At 38.3% G+C, this 24,990-nt stretch overlaps 1 protein-coding gene across 1 annotated transcript in view; it reads right to left on the reverse strand.

Moving 5' to 3' along the window:
• sephs1 (selenophosphate synthetase 1) overlaps window positions 1-24,759 on the reverse strand; it is a 56,717-nt gene extending 31,958 nt beyond the window's left edge. Inside the window, exons 1-3 of the mRNA XM_043714177.1 lie at window positions 24,566-24,759; window positions 24,031-24,394; window positions 2,630-2,733 (exon numbers count right to left, since the gene is read on the reverse strand). Coding sequence (XP_043570112.1) covers window positions 2,630-2,733; window positions 24,031-24,223 — 297 coding nt within the window. The 5' untranslated portion in view covers window positions 24,224-24,394; window positions 24,566-24,759. The remainder of the gene's footprint in view (window positions 1-2,629; window positions 2,734-24,030; window positions 24,395-24,565) is intronic.
• Window positions 24,760-24,990: the final 231 nt, after the last annotated feature.

Below are 24,990 nucleotides of genomic sequence, written 5' to 3' on the forward strand. Positions count from 1 at the left end.
TTGTCCAATGCCCTATAAGATTCTGCTTGAGATTCTGCCTAACTATTTTCTAAATTACTCTAAAGCAACAGACCTACGGAGAGCCTTACCACAGTGCACCTAGATTATGCAAACATATTTAACAAAGTTCTATATGAAAGACTACTGATTAAGTTCCAAGTTTGTGGGATCTAGGATATATATTAGGAATGCCTACAGAAACAGGTGGCCAATAGATGTTTCTTAAAATAAAGATGTCGGAGTCAAGGGAGGTGACTGTGGAACTGTGCTTCAAATTTGCAATGATTTGGATTCAAAATAGATGAAACCTGCATATATTTTTCAAAAGATGCTTAACTAGAGGGAACTTAGAATTGAAGGAACTCAGAAATAGCAAAATGAAAAAGTGTTTGCGGACAAGTGTAAAACACTACACACAACAGAAAAGTGGGACAAATACAGTATGAACTTTTTTGAAATAGCTGAAGAGAAATTTAGGACTTTGGTATGCACATTATAATCAACCAAAACAGCAATCCCAAAGCCAGTAGCATGCTGAACTATATAACCAAAGCCAAAAAAAAGTGCAGGTAAAATGAAATTGTGTTCCTAGTTTTGTCAGTGACAAAAAGACACTTTACTGGAAAACAGTGCTGAAAAGAATTTTAGTAATAATCCCGAAGTCAGAAGTCTCAGTTACGAGAAAGAATAGAAATTGTATGATCACATACTACAGTCAACTCTGAAAGAAGCCTTTTGGGAACTTCCTTTAGAGTTAATAATGTGTTGAGTAAATCAATCAATAATTTATTCAATGTATTGAAAGTAATACAGCTCAATAAAATCATAGAAGTTGAACAGAAACAGGTGGTTTCACTTGCACCTTGATGTTTTAAAATTCCACAATAACTCAAAAGTTTTCAGCTACTGCCAACGCAGTCCTAGTTATCATAATGTAATTTTGCACTTAGTGAAATTTTACACCAGAAAGGACAAATGTCATTGTCAAGCTTACTTCATCAGTACCTTAAAATTAAATTCAAAAAAATTTTAGGTATCTAACAATATTGTCACATTTCTTAATAAACATGTATTTGTTAACCTACATTATTTTAGTCAATATATCTTTAACAGGAATTCAAACAAATTTTGATTCTTAAAGATAAAGTAGGCAAAGGGAACTGCAAAGTTTTTTTGGCCAATATTAAATCTATGTTTATCATAAAAGATTGGCTTTAATGAATAAATTCACCTTCCAGATACTCTGTCCAAAAACAATTCAGGAAAAAGTGGCTTGTCTGATGGTACCCATCCATCAACTTAAATATTTGCTCCTTTCACCCTGAGTAACTATGAAGTATCTGAAGCATGTAGCACCTATAAAATGCGCTTCAACTAGTCATACTGATTCCTTCAACAGCACCTATCAAAACTGTGACTTCTATCACTTACAAGGACAAGAACAGCAGCACCTCCAGATCACACATCACCTTGATTTAGGTAACTGCGCGTCCTTGTTGTCGGGTCAAAATACTTGAACTTCCTACCGAGAGGCACTCTGGGGGTACATTCATTACAAGGCCTGACATGCAACTGTCCATCCCTAATCAGCTTTGAGAAGGTGCAAGCCACTGCACCTTCTCAAAAGTGATTAGGGATGGACAATTGTTGTTGGCCATGCAGTCGTGGCCACATTTTCTGACTGAAACAAAATCTAAGGGATCTCCTTTAGCATTGTTATCAGATTGGATTTTTGAGTACAGTCGTGATTTTTAATTGCTAAAATAATGTTCTTACAATTAACTTCACAAAATAAAATGCTAAAAAAGTTACGTACCTCTATTACATTCTCACTGCTTCCATTCTGACAAAGTGGATAATAGAGAAACATTGCCTATCTCAAATATGGAAGCAACAGTACTGCATAATTGATCTCCAATATACTTGTGAAAACATCGGTAGGGATTTATCCCAGAACACAACATACATCATTTTAAGCAACTCTTCGTGGGCGGTACGGTGGCACAGTGGTTAGCACTGCTGCCTCGCAGCGCCAGAGACCCGGGTTCATTGGGCCGAAGGGCCTGTTTCCACACTGTAAGTAATCTAATCTAATCTAATCTAATTCACCAAATTAGGCAAGACAGTTTTATTTTCAAGGGGCGGGGGTGCAAAATAAAAATCAACCTTCAAGAGACCAACAAACATGTGGCAAATTTTCTAATTATCATCATCCTTAATCATCAAATGAAGGGTAAAACTCAAATGGGTGACCAGAACAGCATGTCGAGTTACCACAGGTAAAATGATATGTTATGTACAATACAGAGTACTTGCCAGCTGCAGTTAAACTTGGTACATTTGATTATAAGGAACACTGGTTAGAAATTTTCTTTTAAAACCTAATTTATTCATAGTTCACAGAACCATCAACAGGGTGCTAGTAAAAGTCAAAGATTAAAGTATAAGAGCTAAATACATATGAGGGTTTTAAGTTTCAATACTTTCTGCTGACATATGACAAATTTTCTATCATGTACATACAAGAATGAATCAGTAGATTTGGATAGTAAATGCTTGCGTTTTGTCTAATATTTGTAAACCCTTTTAGTATTACTCGATATATACAAATGTATTATAAGTTTCTCACCATCATGTAAGGATCATCAACAATGGGATAAAAATAATCTGTTGTTTGAACCAGAGACAGTCCGCCATGTCTTAAGGGAATAACACATGTATCCATTCCAATACCTGCAACATTAACAAAGACATGAAAAATAACAAAACTTGTCAAATGACTAGAACACAATAACTGCTCTAGGAAGTAAAACGTAGCACTGGTTGGTGGAAATTAAGCTCTCTCAACTACTTGAAATTACAAATGATTCATTGCATTTTGTTTGGCTCTAATCATTTTGGAATGCAAAGATTTTACCAATGGATTATTTATGTTACCCAGACAAATGACAGGCAGTTTGCATTCAAAGTTACACACAGGAAAATGATTGATGTATGTTGCTGCTGCTGGTAATATTAAGAACATTTGACAAGCACAAAAAAATAATTTGTTTTATTTAAATACTAATAATGCTGAGAAACTAAACATAAAATTAAAATTGGAAATCCTTTAAGATGGGATGAAGTAGGAATTTACTTAAAATGCACAGTTCAGATCTTTTTCCATCAAGATCCATTTGCAACTGGTGTATATCTAAGGACAGCATTAGAGGTGGTTACTCAACAGCATTTAAATAATAAATTCACCACATTTTATTCATAAAACAAGGTTTTCAATATGCAACAGGAGAAAGGTCACAATGCAGTTTGATGCTGCAAAATGCCAATGATTTAACATCAAAAAGAGTAAGCATCCTTCTTGGTGAATATTAGGTCTTGTCATTATCACTGGTGCAAAGTAAACCCCAACAATTGGGATATGCTGGAGAAAGAGTGTAACCTATAAATTGGTAATAAATTTGAATAAAACTGATAGGATTAGAACCTGGACATTCTCCCACTCTTCAGCCAAGAAATTAGTCAATTAAGAGTAGGCAAATTGTAATATGCATGAATAAAAAATGCAAGCCTATAAATCATTTCTAATAATACCTTAAAGTTTAAAATTTGAGACCAACATATTACTAGTCATTACTAACTTCAAAATAATCCATTCGTATAATAATTTTTAGACAAGAGGTTTTTATTCGAATGAAAGCTAAAATTAATCTTTTCCATTTATCAAGATTTTGTAGGTAATCTATTACTATCCTGTTCACTGGACATGCAGTAACTACTTAACCAGGGCAGCAGCAGGGTGCAGGACAGATTGGTGAAAAGAATCACATCAGATACAAATGTAGTACATATTAAAGTAAATTATGAATTGATTCCTAGGGTACACAACATCTACTGATTCACCACTGACTACTCAACTGGTTACATCCTCAAAAAATTCCAGAAGACTGGTTAAGCTTGATTTTCCTTCAGCGAATCTGTGCTGTCCAGGATCAATTATGTCACCGCTTTCAAAATGTTCAGTTATTACATGCTTAAGAATTGAGGCCAGCATTTTGCCCACCACCGATGCCAGGCTGATCAACCCATAATTTCCCATTTTCTTTCTCCCTCCTTTTTTAAAAAGAGTGGAGTTACATTAGCTAACTTCAGTCCATTGGAACTCTTCCACATTGTACAGAACGCTGGAAAAATGATCACTTATGCATCCTCTATTTCTAGGGCTGCTTCCTAAAGTACTCTGGGATGCAAAGCATAAACCCCTGGGGTCTTATCAAGTTTTAATCCATCAATATCCCCAATACCATTTCTTGACTGATTAGGATTTTCTTCATTTCTCCTTCGTGCTTGACTGTCTCCTAGCATTACTTGTGCCCTCCTTAGTGAAGGCAGATCCAAAATATTTGTTCAACTAGTCTGCCATCTCTTTGCTGTCCATTATGAATTCACCTGATTCTAACTGCAAGGGACCTATGTTTGTCTTTACCAGTCTTTTTCTCTTCACATTTTTTATTTTTATGTTTTCTGCAAGCTTATCTTCATATTCTATTTTCCCCTTCTGAATTAAACCCTTTGTCCTGCTCTGCTGAATTGTAAATTTCTCCCAGTTCTCAGGTTTGCTGCATTCCCTTGCCAATCTGTATGCCTCCTTTTTGGCTTTAACACCGTTCCTGATTTCCTTTGTTAGCCATGGTTGAGCCACCTTCTCTGTCTTACTCTTACACCAGACAGGGATGTACAATTGTTGAAGTTCAGCCCCTTGTTCTTCAAATGTCTGCCACTGCCTATCCACCATCAACTCCTTAAGTATCCTTGGCCAGTTTTTCCTAGCCAATGCATGCCTCATATCAAAGTTAGCTTTCTTTAAGTTCAGGACCCTAGTTTCAGATTTAATTGTGTCACTCACCATCTTAATGAAGAATTCTACAATATTACGGTCATTCTTCACTAAAGGATCTTGCACCACAATGCTGCTAATTAATCCTCTCTCGCTACACAATACCCAGTCTACACAGGGTATTTACACAGGGTAAGAGGAGATACCCGGACGTAGAATTTCCTTGAGAATTATAGTAATGTTAAATGTTATAGCAATGTCAGTATATTAGTAATGGTACACCCAAGTCAAAAGCACCTGTTTATGCTGCAAAAGTCTCAGGAAATTATATGCCACATCATAATTTCTTCTTTGCCACTTTGCCATCAAAACAATTAATAATAATAGGCCACATCCCATTAAAATCAATGGTAATCGTTAATTTGCTTAATTAACACTACAACAATCAGTATTGTCACTTCGAACTCAGTCATGCTGCTGGGCTCAACATTTGGTCTAATCACAGGAACTCATGTTCATGCAAAAAGTGTAGTTTTCTTTAAAGCTGGGAGTGTTTTTTAAAAAAGAATTCTGGTGAACATGTTAAATGCAAAATGTGCAACTGCATTTGCAAAAACTGTTTGCAAAGTCTGGGCAATCAAACTGCAATTGTTCCCATTCTAAAGAATAAACTTGAAAGCTAGCAAGAACACAAACATACGAAATGGCATCCTCCTTGGGGCCATTTAAGAAGATCATGGCAGATCTGTTTGCATTTCAAATTCTAAATTCCCACCCATCTCCGATTGCCCCTTGTTACCTACCTAACAAGAATTTACCTACCTTTGTCTTAAAACCAAACAAATGTTTGCTGCCTTCTGAGGCAGAATTCCAAAGCTGTAAAACTCTCAGAAAAATATTCCAAGTGATTCCTAATTTTTAAACTGTGCCTTTTTTGGTCTGAACTGACCCACAAGAGCAAAGATCCTGTCCATGCCCACCTAGCAAGACCATTCAGAATTTTATACTCAATTAAGTTAACTCTCATTCTTTGAAATGCCAGTGAAAATAAAACCAGCCTGTTCAAGCTATTCTCATCGAGCAATCCAGATATCAATCTTTCAAATCTCTCAACTGCCTCCAATGTATTGTACGAAGAGACCAAAACTAAACACGGTATCAGAGATGGACTCTCATCAATGCTTTGTACAACTGAAGCATAACATTCTTGCTTTTCTGTTCAATTCTTCTTATAATAAAGGATAGCATTCCATTAGTCTTCAGGCCTGATGTCTTGAATTGCTCCTAGCTATTAGTGTCTCAATCTGTGCTGCAAGTGTATTCTTTAAAATGACTTTTTTCATTGGAATACCAAAATCCCTCTGCACTTCTGAATTCCGCAGTCATTCTCCATTTAAGTAATAATGTGTTTATTCTTCCTGCCAAAATGACTAACTTCACAAGTTAATGAGTTAACACTTAGTCAATTTAATAGTTATTGGTGCAATTTTTTTTGTTTTCTTTACCATGATACAAAGCACAATGACCACTTTCACAAAATGAAATGAGTTTCCTAGTCAGTGACATACATTAATCTTCTGGTCTCCAGATAATTTGCGGCCCCTTGGAAGTAATGATGTACTGTCTTTGTGGGACATGTCCAGGAAGTTTGAACTTACAAGAACTCTCAAAAGAGTCACAAGTTACTGATTCTAAGGTAGAGGTCAAAGACTTTGAACAGTTCCAAATTACCCACCTTGACAGTTACTCAATGTTTGACAGAAAAATCCAAGAATAATTCTCCCGGGTAGGTGAAGCCTCATCTCCTAATCCTTGCATATTTCTGTACGTAGATGATTCATTTACTATATTAGAATCTGCAGCTACAGAAAGATTTCCTTGCAGACATTAGGATCTACCTTACTAATGCACTTTTGAAGAACATTCCAGCAAACTCTTTTCATTTGATGCACTAGCTGAGAAATCCTCTAATAAGTTCTCTATAATTGTCTACTGCAAGCTTACATACATTGATCAATATGTCTTGGGATTCTCAGCATACCATAGCTAATTTACACACCATAGCTAATTTACAATTAACCTGTTCAGATGTCATAAGCACCTTTGGAGCACATGGGACTTAAACCTAGGTCTTCTGACCCAGAGGTAGCATCACTATCACAATAGTCCTCAGTCCGTGCACAATAAGCTTGGCCTCATTAGTAACCCATCAACAGTGCCTGAGTCCTTAGTATCAAATGTATTTTGCAGGATTATGTGCACCTCCTTTCAGATCAGATAAGTTGAGTATCACTCTGCAAAAAGTCATATAGGTCTACAGCCAGTGCAGTTTTTCCTCAAAGGTACCCAGTCTACTTCAAATTAGGACAAGATATCTTAAAACTGACCAACAGGTGTTGCACTCCACTACTATGCAACAACCAGTATTCTAAGGATGTTGCTGTCAAGCCAAAACTGTCGTCATTTGGTCTACCACAGAAACTAGTAACATGGGATACTATCAGAGCATCTGGACAGTTGGCAGCATCCAAATTTACTGACTGGATTCAACCAAACAGTCAATGCTTGTAAAATCCAGGATTCTCTGATTAAGCAGCACCTATTTCAACAATTCTGAGTATGCCTAGAATTACACTAAAAACCAACTTAAAATTTAGTTGGGCTCACAACATGGCTTACTTGCACTTGCGAGAAGTTGCATGTATTCATGAATACATTCTCAGTTCTTGCGACAAAAGGAATTGGTCCAGGGTATTACACCTTTTCAGTTGGGTGACTTTGTTTCTGGGTGCACAGCCTATGGCACATTTTGACCAGAGTGGACACACTTTCTTGAAATGAATTTAAACAGAAGGTTTGGGGTGATTGCTCTGGGCACATTCTCTATGACAGTGCCTGGATCAGAGCCCACACTGTCAACCAACTTGCATTAAGTTGCTCAAATCATGTAAATTGTTGCTGCTTTTGAAAGCTGGCACTCTTTGTAACATTGCTGATGAGGGCAAGATGAAAAGCTTGGTCTGCATATCTGTACTATCAAGCAACTATAGAGAAGCATACTAGAGAGGATATGGCTTTACTATGCATATAATTTTGAATCGCTGAGTTTCAAAGTGCTTGGTTTTGATACCGCCCAAGGTGGAAACATATACCTATCCCACAGCACTCACATTTTTTGCAGTTAATTTTCTTGTTCCCAATTTTATATTCCCAAAAATACAAAACACTAACTACACTTAATTCAAAGAAATAATTCTGACTTTGGTTCAAGATAAAAGAATTATTTTAATCCTGATCAGCATTAAATAATCTGTTCAAGAATCCAAAAACTGACTGAGCTACATGCTGATGTAGCTCCCCTGATTGATAACAGACACTACAAATGGCATTATCTGTCAGAAAAAAATATATCGAGCAGCATATTTGAAAAGCAATTTGGTTCCATTAATAAATAAGGAATACTGCTCACGAAGCAGTATTGCAATTTTCACACATTTTTGTCCCATAACTGGATAATTTTAAAAGGTGCATGATTTGCTTTTTTTGAAAGCAAGTTAGGAAATTGTTTAAGTTAGTTAGCTCATAACAACACAATATGTGTCGGCATAAAAAGCACAAGGCGACAGTTTATCCAACATACGAAAGAAATCCAGAGGATAACAGGCACTCACCACTGGATAATGTTAACAAAAATTCCAAACTATGTCATTTTGTCAATACTTTGCATGGAACCAGGTTAATTTCCAAAAGGAATCCAGGATAATAAATGGAAAACATTAGTTAGAAACATTTCCTTTAATTATTAAAATACAAAGATTAAAATAAATCACACCACAAATCTAAAGACATGGAATGAAGAATCAACTAAACAGGATCAAAAGTAAAACTAAACATGGTGCTTGGGGATTACTAATGTTAGAATTTCCAGCAATTAAAATCAGTATATTAAAATGAAAGGTATGTCACACCCATGGATAAGCTTTCTGAAGATCAGTTGCCAAGAACTCATCGGCTGAGCAAAATGGGCTATCAATAATGCTTAAGAAAACAAAAAGTTCCAAGATAATAGACTACAATTAATAAATCATTATCATTTAACAGAATTGATTTCCTTTGCTGAAGATTTTCAGTAGAGAGAAAGAAAATTATAATCCTGGTTAAGGCAAAGTAGCAATATTCTAGCATCTAGAAGCAGTTAATTCATTTTTAAAAAGTTGATTGCCACTGCTAATGAAAACTGTGCAACATCTTCAGTCCTCTGATTTGCATGCAATATTAGAAGACGGGAACAATGTGCATTTGTATAAAGTTAAAAATCACAACACCAGGTTATAGTCCAACAGATTTACTTGGAGGCACTAGCTTTTGAAGTGCTGCTTCTTCTTCAGGTGGTCATGAAGCAAATTCAGACAACACAAGTTATAGCAACAGGATTGCAGTGAAATAGAATGTAACAGTAAACAAATTTATCTATAGTCTTTCATCTTTTAGAGTGATGTGTGTTAGCTTCGGTTTCTTCATCTGTAAATCCCAGAACATTTTAAGAATTACATTCTCAAGGTCGCTTTTAACAATAGGTGTCATCTCAGCTCAGATAATAAATTGAAGGGGTGAAGTTAAAGTCTGTCAGTATCCCAAAGTTAGGTCAGACGGATTCTATTTCTAAAGTGGGATTCACAGAATTTAACTTATTTTGCTCAAAAACGGCATATAATGTAATTCTGCAAGCACAAATTCACCCCAAACTTGTGAGGGTGTCTGTGTGAGTGTGTGAGTGAGTGAGTGAAAGTAATGGCATACAAGTCTGTGAGACAGTGCGTGCGTGAATGTATGAGGGTGGATCTGCATATGCACGCATGAGTGTACAGTGCAGTGGGGTCACCTGTTGTGTGACATGAACCCAAGGCCCTCGTTGAGGCCATCGCCATGGTACAGAACTTGGCTATCAGCCTCTGCTCAGCCACTTGTGTTGTTGCCTGTCCCAAAGTCCGCTTTGGAGGATGGTCACCCAAAAGTTCAAGACCCAGACTGAAGTGTTCCCCAACTGGGAAGGAACACTCCTGGCTGTTGATTGTTTGTGCGGGATCCATTCATCCGTTGCCACAGCCTCTGCTTGGTCTCGCCAATGTACCATGCCTCAAGGCATCCTGGACTGCAGTGCATGAGATAGACAACGTTGGCCAAGTCACATGAGCACCTACCACATACATGGTGGATTGCGACCTGATGTGTAATGAAGGTATCCACGACGATACTCTGATACGTCTTGCAGTGCCTGCTATGACAGGGTTGTATAGCGTTGTTGTGAAAGCCAGACAGTTTGCTGCGAACAATAATCTGTTTCAGGTTTAGTGGTTGTTTAAAGGCAAAAAGTGGAGGTGTGGGGAGGGTCTTTGAGAGGTGCTCATCCTCATTGATAATGTGCTGCGGGCTGTGAAGAACATGGCGTAAGTTTAATGTGCTGCGGGCTGTGAAGAACATGGCGTAAGTTTCTCAGCTCCCAGGAAGTACTGGACAACGAAGGGTCCCCTGTTAGTTGCAGGTCGTGGCGGTCTCCTGAGGAGGTCATTATGATTTCTTGCTGTGGCACGTCATAATTGGCAGTCGATGAGTTGAGCATTGTACTTCATTCTTATGAGGCATCCTTGAGTACTTTCAAGTGTCCATCACGTTGCTCCTCATCTGAACAGATCCTGTGTACGCGTAGAGCTTGCCCGTATAGGATGGCTGTTTTAACATGTTTAGGGTGGAAGCGAGAGAAGTGTGGCATCATGAGGCTATCAGTGGGTTTGTGGTAGAGTGAGGTGCTGAAGTGCCCATCCTTGATGGAGGTGCATGTGCCCAAGAACGAGACCGATACAAAAGAGTAGTCCATGGTGAGTTTGATGGCGGGATGAAAAGCATTGATATCCTTGTGTAGTTGTTTCAGTGACTCCTCGCCATGGGTCCAGAGAAAGAAAATATTGCCAGTCTATCTGGTGTATAGTGTTGGTTGGAGGTTCTGCGAAGAGGAGTAGTCTTGTTCAAACCTGTGCATGAAAATATTGACATATTGGGGTGCAAATTTGGTCACCATTGCTGTTCCCGGAATCTGGATGAAGAACTAGCTATCAAAGATGAAAATGTTGTGGTCGAGGATGAAGCGGTTGAGTTGTCAAACAGTGCTTGGCAATTGTTGGTATTGAGTACTGAGGCTGTTGCCATGATGCCGTCATTGTGGGGGATGCTGGTGTAGAGAACCTCATGATGCCGCACTTCTCTTGCTTCCACTCTAAACACATTAAAACAGCCATCCCCTATGGACAAGCCCAACTCGTATAGGATCTTTTCAGATGAGGAGGAACATGACAGAGACTTGAAAGAACTCAAGGATGCCCTCATAAGAACAGGGTATGATGCTCAACTCATCGACTGCCAATTACGACGTGCCACAGCAAGAAACCGTATGATCTCCTCAGGAGACAGACAGGAGCTGCAGCCGATAGGGTACCCTTCATTGTCCAGTACTTACAGGAATACCACCATTACACGTCAGACCAGAACCTACCATGTGCGTGGCAGGTACTCATGTGACTCAGCCTTTGTCCATCTCATACGCTGCAGGCAAGGATGCCCTGAGGCATGGCACATTGGCGAGACAGAGCAGAGGCTGTGGCAACAGATGAATGGACACTGCACAACAATCACCAGCTGGGAAGGAACACTCCACTGCACTATACACACTCTCACACAAAAGCGCATGCATATGCACATACACTCACTCCTACAGACCCAGACACACACACGCAAAGCCTCTCTTATACACAAGCTCCTTCTCATACGCTCACACATACACGCCCCACACAAGCACCCTCTCAGACTTCAACTCACTACACTCACACACATACTCGCTCAGACATTCACCCCCACATGCACACACTGTCTCCCCTGCACACACACTGGTTTGTGGGGTGAATATGTATTTGCAGAATTATATGTAAAATTCTGTTAATCCCACTTTAGAAATAGAATCAGTCTGACCTAACATAGGGACATAGACAGACTGTAACCTCACACCTTCAATACATTATCTGAGCGGAGATGGCACCTGTCGTTAAAAGCTACCTTGAGAATGTAATTTTAAAAATGTTCCGGGATTTACATATGAAGGAACCAAAATTAACATGATCACTCTAAAAAGATGAAAGACCCAAGCTAAATTTGTTTAATATTACATTCCATGACACTGCAACCCTGTTGCTCTAAATTCTGTGTCACATGATTCTGCTCCATGACCGCCTGAAGCAGCAGTGCTTTGAAAGCTCGTGCCTCCAACTAAAGCTGTTGGACTATAACCTTGTGTTGTGTGATTTTTACCTTTGTCCACCCCAGTCCAACACCAGCACCTCCAAATCATGCATTTGTACAGATCCCTTACTGTAGGAAAAGAATCAAAGATTATGCAGCAACATAAGCAAACAGAATTTGAAACAGAACCATACAAAGAGCAAATAATATCAAGTCAGATAGCAAGAGCTTCTTTCAATATATAAAAAAAAGAGAGAAGCCAAAGTGAATATAGGCCCCGAAGAAAATGAGGCTAGGGAAATAATAATGGAAAACCAGGATATGGCAGAACAGTTGAATAAATACTTGGCATCGGTCTTCACAATAGAATACACTAATAGCATTCCAAAATTATTAAATAATCAAGGGCAAAAAGAAATTAATAAAGTAACTATCACTAGGAAATAAATGTGGAAAAAAAACAAATGAAGCTAAAGACTGGCAAGTCCCTTGGACCCGAGAGGACGTATTCTAGAATACTGAAGGAAGTATCTACAAAGATACTGGCTGCACTAGCAGTAATCTTCCAAGAATCCTAGATTCTGCAAAGTCACTGAATTGGAAAATTGACAATTGAACATCTTTATTTATAAAAGGGAAGAAAACAAAAAAAAAGGGGCCACACATTAGGCAACTTAATAAATTGAGAATGCATGGTGTCTGAGATTATATATGAGCGAGGGGTGGGGTGGGGGAGTAATTGATAGGTGGGATATAGCCCAAAGAAAAAGAACAGTTGGACAAAGGTGTGGATAACAATTTGTCTAGGAGAGTGAATAGCTATTAATGGAAACAGTTAATGGCTAACCATAGGTAGCGTGTAATGGTAGATTATGCGATAATAAGTCCTGGTGTGTGGGGTTGGGGGCTAGGCCATGGGAGAGTTCAGGCCCTAAACTTACTGACCTCAATATTGTTCAGGGGTCCATAAATGGAAAATGAGGTGTTGTTCTTCCAGCTTGTGCTGAGCTTCACAGATAACTAAGCTGCAGAAAGGATGTTTCACTATGTGAGAGACAAGGACCAGAAGGCATTATCTCAGAATAAGGATCTTTCATTTCAGACAGAGATGAGAAAAAAATTGTTCTCTCAGACTCGTGAATCTGTGGAATTCTTTACCACAGCAGGCTGTTGAGACTGGGTTGTTGAGCTGAGACAGACAGATTTTTAATCAGCAAGGCTATCAAAGGTTAAAGGGAAAATTCAGGACAGTGGAGCTGAGGATTATCAGATCATGATCTCACTGATTGGTGGAGCATTCTTGTTTGATTCAAAGGCCTACTTCTGTTCCTACATCTTATGGTCTTATTTGAGACCAGGTGACCAAACGTTTCATTAAACAGATGGATTTTAAGGGATAAATTGAAAGAAGAAAGGTAGAAATGCAGAGCATCAAGGGTAGATCAATTAACAGATCAGAATTAGAGGTGGTCCAAGGTTGTGGTAATGGGATGGTTGCAAGGCTGGACAAAGTTAGAGAGATACGGTGGGACAAAGCCACGTGAGATTTAAAGACAAAAGATGATAATGTTAAAGTTTCAAAAAATCTAGATGTTCCTAGAAAGCGAACGAGTGTAAGTCAGCAACCAGAACAGTCATGGGTGAACAAGACTTTGCGCAAATACAGAGATGCACAGAACAGTTTTCGATTTGCTTATATTTATCAAATGCACTGGATTAATCAATTCCAGAAGCAAAAAGGCATGTACACAAAGTTTAGAAATTGATAGATGAAGATAAGCTTCTGATTGCCAATCACAAAACAAAACAGGACACTAAGGGTGCAAACAGTCTGGTTCAACCCGTGACAGTGCACACAGGAAAAAATGGAATTTGTGGTGTGCAAGCAAGTTACTGTTACTAACTATAAATGACTATTGTTCAGTACTAAACCACTGATAAGAGTAAAAAAAAATTCTTTATTGCTCTACAATATCTTCCACTGATGTGGTAGCCAAGGTTTGCATCTTCTCACATCTGCAACGCATCACAGAAAGCCATTATTGCAAGAACAAATTCAGGTCTCTCCAATCATAACAGGAATTGTGCAAGATTCTGACTTGGTATCCAATGAAAGCAGTGGTTGTTACAAAGGTGTCTAACACAGCCTGCTCGCAGCACCACATCCACAAACATTTAATCAACTTAACCATGGATGCTCAGTATAGCAGTTCGTACAAATTGCATGATGCACTGTGCAAAGTCACTAAAACTCCTTAGACAGCACCTTCCAAATCAGTGACCACTTCGATCTAGAAGGTCAAGGTTCGCAGACAAACGGGAACACCACCTACAAGCCATTCACCATCCTGCAAGACCCATGTTCCGTGAATGAGTAAAATAAAAATGCTGGAATTGCTCTGCAGTCAAGTAGCAACTGTGGAGAGAAAAGCAGAATTAATTTTTCAAGTCCATTCTAATGAAAGCTCATGGACCTGTTAACTCTGTTTGCCTCTTCAAATATGCTGCCTGACCTGAGTATTTCCAACACTTCTATTTTCTTTCACTCAAATCCAGTTCACAAATAGACATGAAAGTGCTAATCTAGCACAACTATTATTACAAAGACAGAAATTGTTGGAAAAGCTAATCTATTGTTGACTGAACTAAAGAACGTTTTTATCTCCCATGTAGAATGGTACTCGATGCCTCCTAGCCAGTTGTCTTCACAGTATTGAAGTAGATTCAATTAACTGAATGTCCTGAATTTACCGCATTATTTGGCCTCTTCAGAGCATAATTTATTAAATTATAGATTGCCAATCACAAATATTGCACTTAACACTTTCAAAGTGTCTTCCTATTAGAAAACTAAATCTATATCCTTACTTAAAATTCAGAACTAAATTTTCAATACAGCTGATCCATAGAAACAAAAAGTAGAGAAAAATCTTTCCAATTGACCAACATAATTTTTTTAAAAAACTAAATAAAAATGTTATGCAGCTCTCAGGAGGACAGTGTCAATGGCAACACATTCCAAATACAAGTGGTATCCTACAGCCAAATGAATAATGTTCAATTTTGGAAAAAAACGGCTTTCCACCCATTTATTGACATGTGTTTGGTTCCATCTTATAATTTATTTTGTGGCTGAGAGTGTAAGCAAACATTTCCAAGCCACAAAATGAAAAACCATAAATTAACTTCCATTTTCTCTATACATGCTGACATTTTACTTCACACATCACTACATAGATGGATGGAGTGGCTTTAAATGATTGCTACTAAACATTTTCCTTCCTCTGTATGTTTCCCCCCCCCAACCAACTTCTGAAAGCATCTACTTATGTGAAGGTTATACTCCCATTTGAAGTGGCAGCTCCAGAACCTTGCACATTTCTGATTCCTTATGCAAGATTGGAGAAAGTGTGAGAGAAACAGGCATGAAAAAACAGGCACAAAAGTGGCTCATAAAAAGAGAAAAAAAAAGCATGAAAAGGAAGAAATTGTAATTAGATTATCTGCACACAAATTTTAATATTTATAATGGTCACTTAGTTTTTCTTTAGTGCTTTGTGTCCTATTGTCAAAAAGGAAAGTCAGACTAAATATTTCAAGATATATTCACCTTAAAGGATCAACTGTGCTTAGTTCAAATACATACAGACGTGGGGATTACAGGTGCCAGAACCAAAAGCAAAAACTATTCCACGAGTTTTTCTTGATTTGGAGAGAATTTATGACTTTGAAACATATTTCAAAGTTATTGATAACAAAAAACGTTAAAAGAAAGTTAACTCTGACAAATTTAAAGAATATATTTTAGGACTTTTAGTTTCAACAAAAATATAAAATCACCACCTTCTGGAGAAGACTCCATCTGAATGGACTCTAATTGACCGATCCCAGGACTGACAATATGAAGAAAGACTGAATTGAATAGGACTATATGCAGGAAAGAAGTTCCTGATGACTAGGGAGTCGACAACCAGGTATCAAAGGGTACAAGGACGTCATTTAGGACTGAGATCTGGTGAGCCTATGGAATTCTCTGCCACAGAAAGCACTTGAGGCCAAAATATTGAACATTTACAAGGAGATAAGAGTTCTTATGGCTATAAGGATCAAAGAGGATGGGGCGAAAGTAGGAAAATGGCACTTGAATGATCAGCCATGAACATACTGAATAGTGAAACAGGCATGAAGGGCTGAATGGTCGGCTCCTGCTTCTATTTTCTACGTATTTATGAATGAAGGAATTCTTGGGTAATACTCATTTGTACTAAAAACAGCAATACTTATACTTATTCTGTTGCAAAATGTTTAGTTCTGCAATCTGAGCAACTATCACTGTAATCAACATTTGGCACATAGCACAAATTGACTATGGCTTAAAGAGCATGGTTTTCATCAGGCTTGTCAGCAATCTCATGTTTACTGCTGGTCTTTCACTACAGACATTTACATGAAATTCTACAAAAAAAATTTCCAAAAACAAAATCAAACGTAACTTCAGTCATGCATTTTGAAACAAGTTTTGATCATCTATTGCCTATTCATTTTCATGAACAATTAAGACTGACTGAACCATAATTGCGAATTAATAGTAGTAACTACTCAAAACACTGCTGAATAGCTTTATTTGATTGAGCTAGTAGTCAGGAAGGACTTCAATTGGAGCACACAACTTGTAGTACGTTTCAGACATAGAAAGAGGAGCTTTAAGATCCTACCTGAATTTTGACAGCTAGAGAACACCAATTAGCTAGATGGACAGACCCAATTTTCTTGAACTAACGCATCGAAGAATTTAAATTTGCAATCACTTACACAACAACGATACCAATGATGCAATACAGTTTTCCTTTATAACTACTATTTTAGTCGAATCCCAGAGATATGATCTCAAAAATTCCTGAAGAATACCATGGTTCTTTCCCAGAGCAGTCAGCCTTGAATTTCAGGTTTGTATTTTGTTTTAAATTATATTTTGTGTGTTTTTGGAATGTGGACAATATTGCCAAAGTAGTATTTATCGTTCAGCCCTGGGTATGCTGATCATAACAGTAACCATGCCTAGAATGTAACTTGTGTGGGCCAGAAAGTTACCATCTCTAAAAATAATCCAGCAGGTTTCATGACCATTTTCTAGCATCATTTCACAAGTTAACAAATATTTTTGAATTCAGTTTCACCAACCTACTAACAACATTAGACCTGTAAAACAAACACAACCTTAATTTTGATTGTTCTACAGTAGTTAGGCTGTAGATCAAGTTCTATCCAAGAGGCACTGAAGGAATGCCACAGTTAAAAAAAACTATTTTTTGGACATGTTAAACTGAAACACATTTTGCATTCCTGCAAATGCAAAAGTATGGTTGTTCACCAGACTTCAGTAATCTCAAGTTTACTGCTTGTCCTCCCTGCATGACATTTACATGAAATTGTACAAAAGAAATGCAATTTCAAAAATCAAATCAAATGTAACTTTAGTCACGCACTTTGCATCAACCTATTCCTTTTTTTAATGAATGGATATATGAATGAAGGATACTTGTATTACTGGGAGAACGGTTATGCAATACTGTACTTAGGACACAAGAAATAAAACTATAAAAGGAATCAATTTGAAAATAAAGCATGAATTGAGAACTTGCAAATGAAGAGAGGAAGAGGTTGGTCAATACAGGGCAACAGAATTAAAAATCTAAAAAGGATGGAAGAAACCCATTGGTAAACAGTTAAGAAAATGAAAGAGAAAACAGTGATTGTAAACAAACTATGCTCTTTCAGAAAGGTCAACTTTTCTTCCAGAGTTTTGCAACATCATGCATTGTCGTCCTGCCTAACCTCAAGTCTTCATTCATTCCACCAACATAACAAAATGAATCCAACACTATGATATCGGAACTTCACCATGATGGGTCAATGTATAATATTCAACCAATTCTGTTAAGCGGATGGTAATTTATTTGAGAATTCAAAGTTTGGGTAATTTATTTGAGAATACCAAGGAATGGCAAGTGAAATACATTCCATATGTAACAGAGTGAATATGATATAGTGTGACTACATAAAATCAGTGATAATACAAGAATTAAAGTTACTTGCAGGTGTTAAAAAGATAAACAACAACTTGGGCTAATTTGTGAGATTGCTACTCAAAAGAGTGGAGTTTGAATTTATAAGATTTTATTACTCCATCTGTAAGGCAACATGCAGGCAAGGAAAGGCGGCTGACAGGAAATCTGATTTGGGGACTCAAAATTCTGAGCAGCCTGAACAGAATAGATATGGAGAAACTGTTCTCACTCATGAAAAGTCTAAAGAACAATAATGCACAGATTTTAAGTAATTTGGCAAAAGAAGCAATGAAACATTTAAAGAAATTCTTTCATGCACAGAGTGGTTAACGTCAGTAATGCACTGCCCGAGTATGCAGTGGAAGCAGGTTCAAGTGAAGCATTCAAAAGGGAATTTCACTTAACTGAAAGCACAATGTGCAGGGTTACAGGGAGAACAGAACTAAGTGCACTGCTTATTTGAAGAGCTGGCACCGATATAATGGGCCAAATATTCTCCACCTCTAATTTAACAACTCTGGGATTCTGTAAGTGGAGCTTAAAAGCAAATACACACTCACTCTCAAGGTTTAGTATAAATTTGCAATCTTATATTGAAATATGTTGCTTGCTTTTTAATAATTCATTTTGCTTCTTTAAAATTTTAATTTCAAATACATAGTATCTCAAAGACCATGAGAACAAAGAAAAATTAATGAGGGAAGAGAAAAACTAAAAACTAAAGTTACAATAGGCAAGATACAAAAGTAATGGATCCAAGGAGGATCGCAAAAAAATCCAGTCTTCTGAATTATTTGTATAGAATGAAACAGTTGTATTACAGTTATTTAAACAAGAGTACACAAACTTACCAATTTGCCCTTAACTAATATTTTTCCGTTTTACCTCAACTACCATAACTCTACATTTATAATTGAGATTAAATACCAAAGAGCTCCATATTAATGTTTAACAAGTCCACCACTCCAATTACATAAGGCACTGTAACTGCTACAGTACTTTAACTATTTACTAAAAACAGGAAATCTTAGAATTTCATCAGGTTGTTTACAGGAATTTAAAAAATGCAGATTTAAGTTTGCAATCAGATCAGCGACAATCATATTGAATTACAGGGCAGGTTCAAGGGACTAACTGGCCCATTTTGCTCCTAATTCATATGTCTATGTTTCACCATCTTCAGAACCACTTCCTTGCTCAAGTTCTCTCCACTGACCAACTCCATCCTTCTCCAGAAGCAGATTTCACAGCCAAGATCCATGTTTCAGGTCCATAAAATACATCAATGCCAAGCTTGAGTATCCTTGTCTTTGGATCTCTATGTATTCCTATGCTGAGCCATTCTTTATGTATGAAGAACACATTCTTTGTCACTGCTACTCTATTGCTGATTTACTTATGGCAGTAACCGTCATGACAAGCTGCTTCTCAAATCCTTAGATTATGAAATCTATTCCAGATGTTCACCAATTATTGTGACCGATATAGGACCGATTCCTGGACCTCTGGGATTAAGGCCGGTTTTCCCTAGAATTTAGAAGGTTAAAGAGTGGTCTGATTGAAGTATTCAAATATTAGCTGAAAAAGACAGGGTAGATAAAGATGAACTTTTTCAGGGTTCAGGGTTCTAGATCTCGGGGCCATAGTCTGGGAATGTTTAGGGCCAGACCGTTCAGAAGACATGTTAGGAACCACTTCTACAATTAAAAGGTGGTAGAGGCTTATAACACTGAAGAAGGGCTAATGCCCGAAACGTCGATTCTCCTGTTCCCTAGATGCTGCCTGACCTGCTGCGCTTTTCCAGCAACACATTTCCATCTCTCATCTCCAGCATCTGCAGACATCACTTTCTCCGCTTATAACACTTCTGCAAACGAGTGTGGATGTTGGTTCATTTGTTAATTTAAAACGTGAAATAGATATTTTCTTTTAAAAGCGCAAGTATAAGGGGTTTAGGATATAGGCAGATCGGCCATAATCTCACTGAATGGCAGAACATGCTTGAGGGGCTGAATAGCCTACCTCTGTTCCTATGTATGTCATTTCCTCCAAGTTTCTTAATTTGCATTAACTTCCATTCTGTAAACTTGCATCACTTCATTCATTCTTCTCGTTGGTATCTGGAGATTTTCTACTCTAAAAGCCACTAGGGCCAAGCCAAGTACAAATTCCAAGAAGGGACATCCTACTTCTGCACTTTTCTGTACTAATCTTGTTCTTTAAAATCATGGCTTTGCAAAGACGGTGTTCATCAACTGCTTTCTCCCACTCCACTCTCAATTATACGAGATTCAATTTCACCAACACTTCCCTGTTTGTACCAGCCTTAAAGAGATAATTATTTTTCAACTTCAATCAATTCAAGATTGCCTTTGGCACTTTCTGCAGCTTTTGCCAGTTCATTTATTCACAATCCACAAAGCAGGTGGACACTTCTGCTGCTATTCTATACTTCTTTTGCTAAACAACACTTTTCACTGAATCTTGGTTCATGTACAACAATAAATTAAATCAAACAAACACTCTCATTACGGTTGCAACATTTCTAGCTCAACAGAACCTTTCCTAAAAATGGACTGATCACACTAACTTGTTATATTTCCAATCATTTCTTAAGACCTTTAACATTACCTTGGATGCAAAATTGTGGTGCAAAATACTTTTCACATTTTGTGGCAGCATCAAGGATAGGAGTGCAATCTGAAACCATAGTGGTTGAGTGCCCTGATGAAAACTGCCCAAGGTTTTTTGTGTGTGTGTGTGTGTGTGTGTGTGTGTGTGTGTGTGTGTGTGTGTGTGTGGACAATGGCAATATCAGCAAAGTTTCAGTGCTGGTGGCACAACAGCTACATCCACAAATGACAATGGCTGTTTAAAGGAAGAGAATCTTTTGGGAAGAATATTAGACAAATAACGTCAGCAGAACAAAGTTCTTGTTGCAGTGAAATGAAACAAAGAACCACAAAATGTTGGAGATTGAAAACAAAAACAGGAATTGCTGGAGAAACTCTGCAGACCTGGCAGCAGAAGAAAGCAGAATTAGTCTGGCGACTCTTCATCAGTATTCTCCAGTAATTTCTGTTTTTGTTCTTGTTGTAGTGTCCAGCAAGGAAGGCAGGCCTCCCAGGTTGCCAGTAGACAAATTAGTTAGGATTGTGATGAGAAGGAAGCTTGGAAAAGTCCAGATAAAAATGAAAAGGTACAACTTGGACATTTGGAGAGTCTGACAAGTGAAATAGGTGGATTATAATTTTTTTAAAAAAGGGATGATAATCATTTTTAAGTTGGTTAATAAGGCCAAAGTGGCATTGCTATATGATGGAGAATGAAAATGTGAGATAACTGACTAAGACAATGATAGACTTGTCATGTGCCGCACCATGCCGATCCAGGGGAGCTTTTTCTAATTACAGCATTGTAAATACCCACATCAGCCAATTTGCACTTATCTGAAAGAAAGAAAAGCTCGGCAACTTGGTGCCATATGACCTGTTTAGGTCAGGTTTCAATGATCGAGCTTCAAAGGCTTACAACAGGTGTGTGGAAATTCATAAAACACATTAATCTTACCAATTAAAAACAAAATAAGTAAAACTCAAAATACAAAAGGGTCTAACAGCAAAAAGGAATCAGACAAAAGGTAATGGCAAACAGATTACGTCTTGAAGTTATATTTCAACAGGTATTTGATGCTTCTTCAACATCAATACTGAGTAAGAAACAGCAGCATTTGGCGCTATTTACTTCAATCACAGAACAAGAATATTTAGTTTCCCCAATACCAAAATCTTAATCAAGCCAATTAGCAAAGCAATGAAAATGCTCAAAGCATTCAACAGGTTTGGCATCTGTGGGGAAATACTGATTGAAAGTTTCAGGTTCACAAAGTACTTCAGAATTTCAACCTGGAAATGTTAATTTTGCTTCTCTCACTGCAGATACTAAGTATTTTTAAACTTTATTTCAAATTTGCAGCATGTGCAGTATTTTAAAATTGTACCAACCAGCAAAGTAACTTTGTGAAGGGACATCATTGCTCTCGGAACAGGAAGAAGTCATTTCATTCCTTGAACATGTTCCAGGATTCAATGAGACCATGGCTTGTGTGATCTAACTCTGTGCACACTATTTGCCCATATCCCTTCGATTAACAACTTAAATAAGTGATTTTGCAACAACTGTTGCCTGCAGTAGAATGTTTCACATGTCCAACTATCTTTGCATATGGAAGTGCCTCTAAACCTCAATCCTCAAAAGGTCCAACTGAAATTTATAGTCATAATTTAGGATTGCTCAATCTGTGGAAGTACCTTCTACCCAGCTATCAATTCCCTTAATATTCTGAAAACCCAGATTAAATCACTGTTCAACTTTCCAAATTTCAGGGAATAAAAGCTCTTTTTTGTATTTTTGTCTTAACCTGTCCAAATCCAGGTGTCATTCTGGTAAATCTCCCTTCAAGGACAACATATCCTTCTTAAGTAGTATTGCCCAGAATAGAACACTGTACTTCAGGTGTAGATAAACCAAAATTTTGCACAGCATAAAAAGCAAGGGAGTTCTCCCTGGTTCCCTGGGCAATGTTTATACCTCACTCAACATTACAAAACCAGATCAAGCGGTCATTACCATATAATGTTTGGGGGGGCAGTAGCTCTATTTTCTACATTACAACATTAACTACACTTCAAACATACTTCACTGATTGCAAAGCACTTGGAGACTGTGGACATGAAAACACAATATAAAAACATTTTTCTCTTAATCTCCAGTATTCAAGTCCTCTACATTCCACTCACATTTTTGATTATTTTCTGCACCTCATGATATTTTAACAAAGTTCAAGTTAAAAGTCTCTCTAGATCTTTGTTTCTCAATGTAAACACTCTCATTCTCTATGTAAATATGCAGTTAAACAATTAAATGGTGATACAGAAATGTCTAATATCACACACTATTTTCACTTGCCAAATATGTAAAGGATTAACAAATGTCTCACTTAATCACTTTGTCAAAACAAATTCAAACTTCAAACATTGACTGTACCATAGAATGGATTATTCAAAACATATACATTGCACTTATTTGCTACAAGGGTTTTGAAGGGTTAACAAATTTCACTAGTGTACCACTTCTTAAAAAGCACGTTGAATAGAGAAACCAGGCTTTATCACCATTTTTAAAAAGCCCTCACCTAATTGAAAATGTGCAAGATCTGAAAAGTGCAAGAACGGGTGAATGAGGGCAAAAACATTGGAACTTAAAAGAAAAATGTAAAAAGAAAAATTTAAACAACAGAGGTGGGGGGAGGAGCAGTTCAGTTAACTTTTCACCTTTTTTTTGCAATAGCTAGAGCTGGTGATAGTTAAAGAAAGGTAAAGGGGGCAGTTAGAGTTCACTTTTCAATTTGCAAAAGCAAAGTCGGATGATAGTTAAAACAAGGGAAAAGGGGAGAAGTTACGAATTCACTCCACTCCCTTTTTTATAAAGCCAGAATTGGGATAAATTAAAATGAGGAAGGGGGCACAGTTACGAGTTAATTTTTTATTCCCAGATTTTGTTTTCAGAGTCAAAGTTGAACGAAGTTAAAACACGGAGAGGGGAGCAGCTGGAGTTCACTTATCACAAAACCGGGGCTGAAGTGATCATTAAAGAAAGAGGGAAACGGGGGCGGCCGAAGTTTACTTTTCACTCCCACTTTTTGTTTTTGCATGCCCAGAACCGAGGTGGTAGTGATAGCAGATGAAAGAATGTGCAATGTGCAATAGAAATAATACGAGTTGCAACGCAGGCTATGGTTTTTAAGCTTGCTATCCCCGAAGAGGTTGCAGGCAGGCTCACCCAAACGGGGCATGACCGCCCCCAGGAACTGCTCGTCCTCCTGGTAGTGATTCTCCTGCAGGGCCTCCAGCAGCTTGAGCAGGACATCCTGCGGCACTTTACACCCCGTCCCCTTCAGCTCGGCAAAGCGGGTCAGGCGGAAATTTTTATCCAACTCATAGTTCTCCGGGTTGAACGTCTCCCTCACCGACATGATCGATAACTCATAGGTGTTTGGTGTGCATAGAGAGGTTTAAAAAATACCTTCTAAAAAAAAAGGAAATGTACACGTGTGTGTGTGTGTTTTATATATTCACTCTCAACGCTTTAAAAAAGATGTCTCTTCTGTCGCCCTCCTCCTCCTGCTCTCCGCCGAACCTGTGTGCTGAGAGAGACATGGAGATGGTTAACAACAGCCTCCCGTGGCTCTTACAGGGTTAAAATGCTGCTTCTTTTATATTTTGCCGGCCGCTCTGAGGAAATTTTTTTTTCCCCTTTTGGTTAACGGTCGCGGTTTAAATTTTTTAACCCTCGATGGTTCCAGTCGGTGCCTTACCTTCGATCCACGCGCGCGCCTCGGCGGGCAACCCGAGCACCCACAATCCCACGCGCGGGGAGGATCGCGTGCACCAAACGCGCGCTCCGCCGAGTGAGGGGAAACGGGAACCGAAGCGCACGCGCAGAGCGCCGGTCGCCTCCCAACACCTAAACTGGTCCTTTGCGAATCCGCGGAGTGCCATTTTCCGCCGCCGCCCGCCCGACGGAGACTGTGCGCATGCGTGCAGAGCCGGCGGCCGGCCGTTTAGCCGAGAAGGTAAACGCCGTAGAGCCTATGCGCAGGCGCTATCCCTCTTACTCCCCGACAGCGAGGGGAATGCGCAAGCGTAGCAGTGAAAAAAAATCAGGAGCCGTCCACTGAGTGTTGGGAGTTATTGCGCAGACGTGGTTGACGGTGGCCGGCATCTCCATGCTCGCGCGCGC

This window comes from Chiloscyllium plagiosum, chromosome 23 (assembly GCF_004010195.1).
Source record: "Chiloscyllium plagiosum isolate BGI_BamShark_2017 chromosome 23, ASM401019v2, whole genome shotgun sequence".
NCBI classification, from domain to species: domain Eukaryota; kingdom Metazoa; phylum Chordata; class Chondrichthyes; order Orectolobiformes; family Hemiscylliidae; genus Chiloscyllium; species Chiloscyllium plagiosum.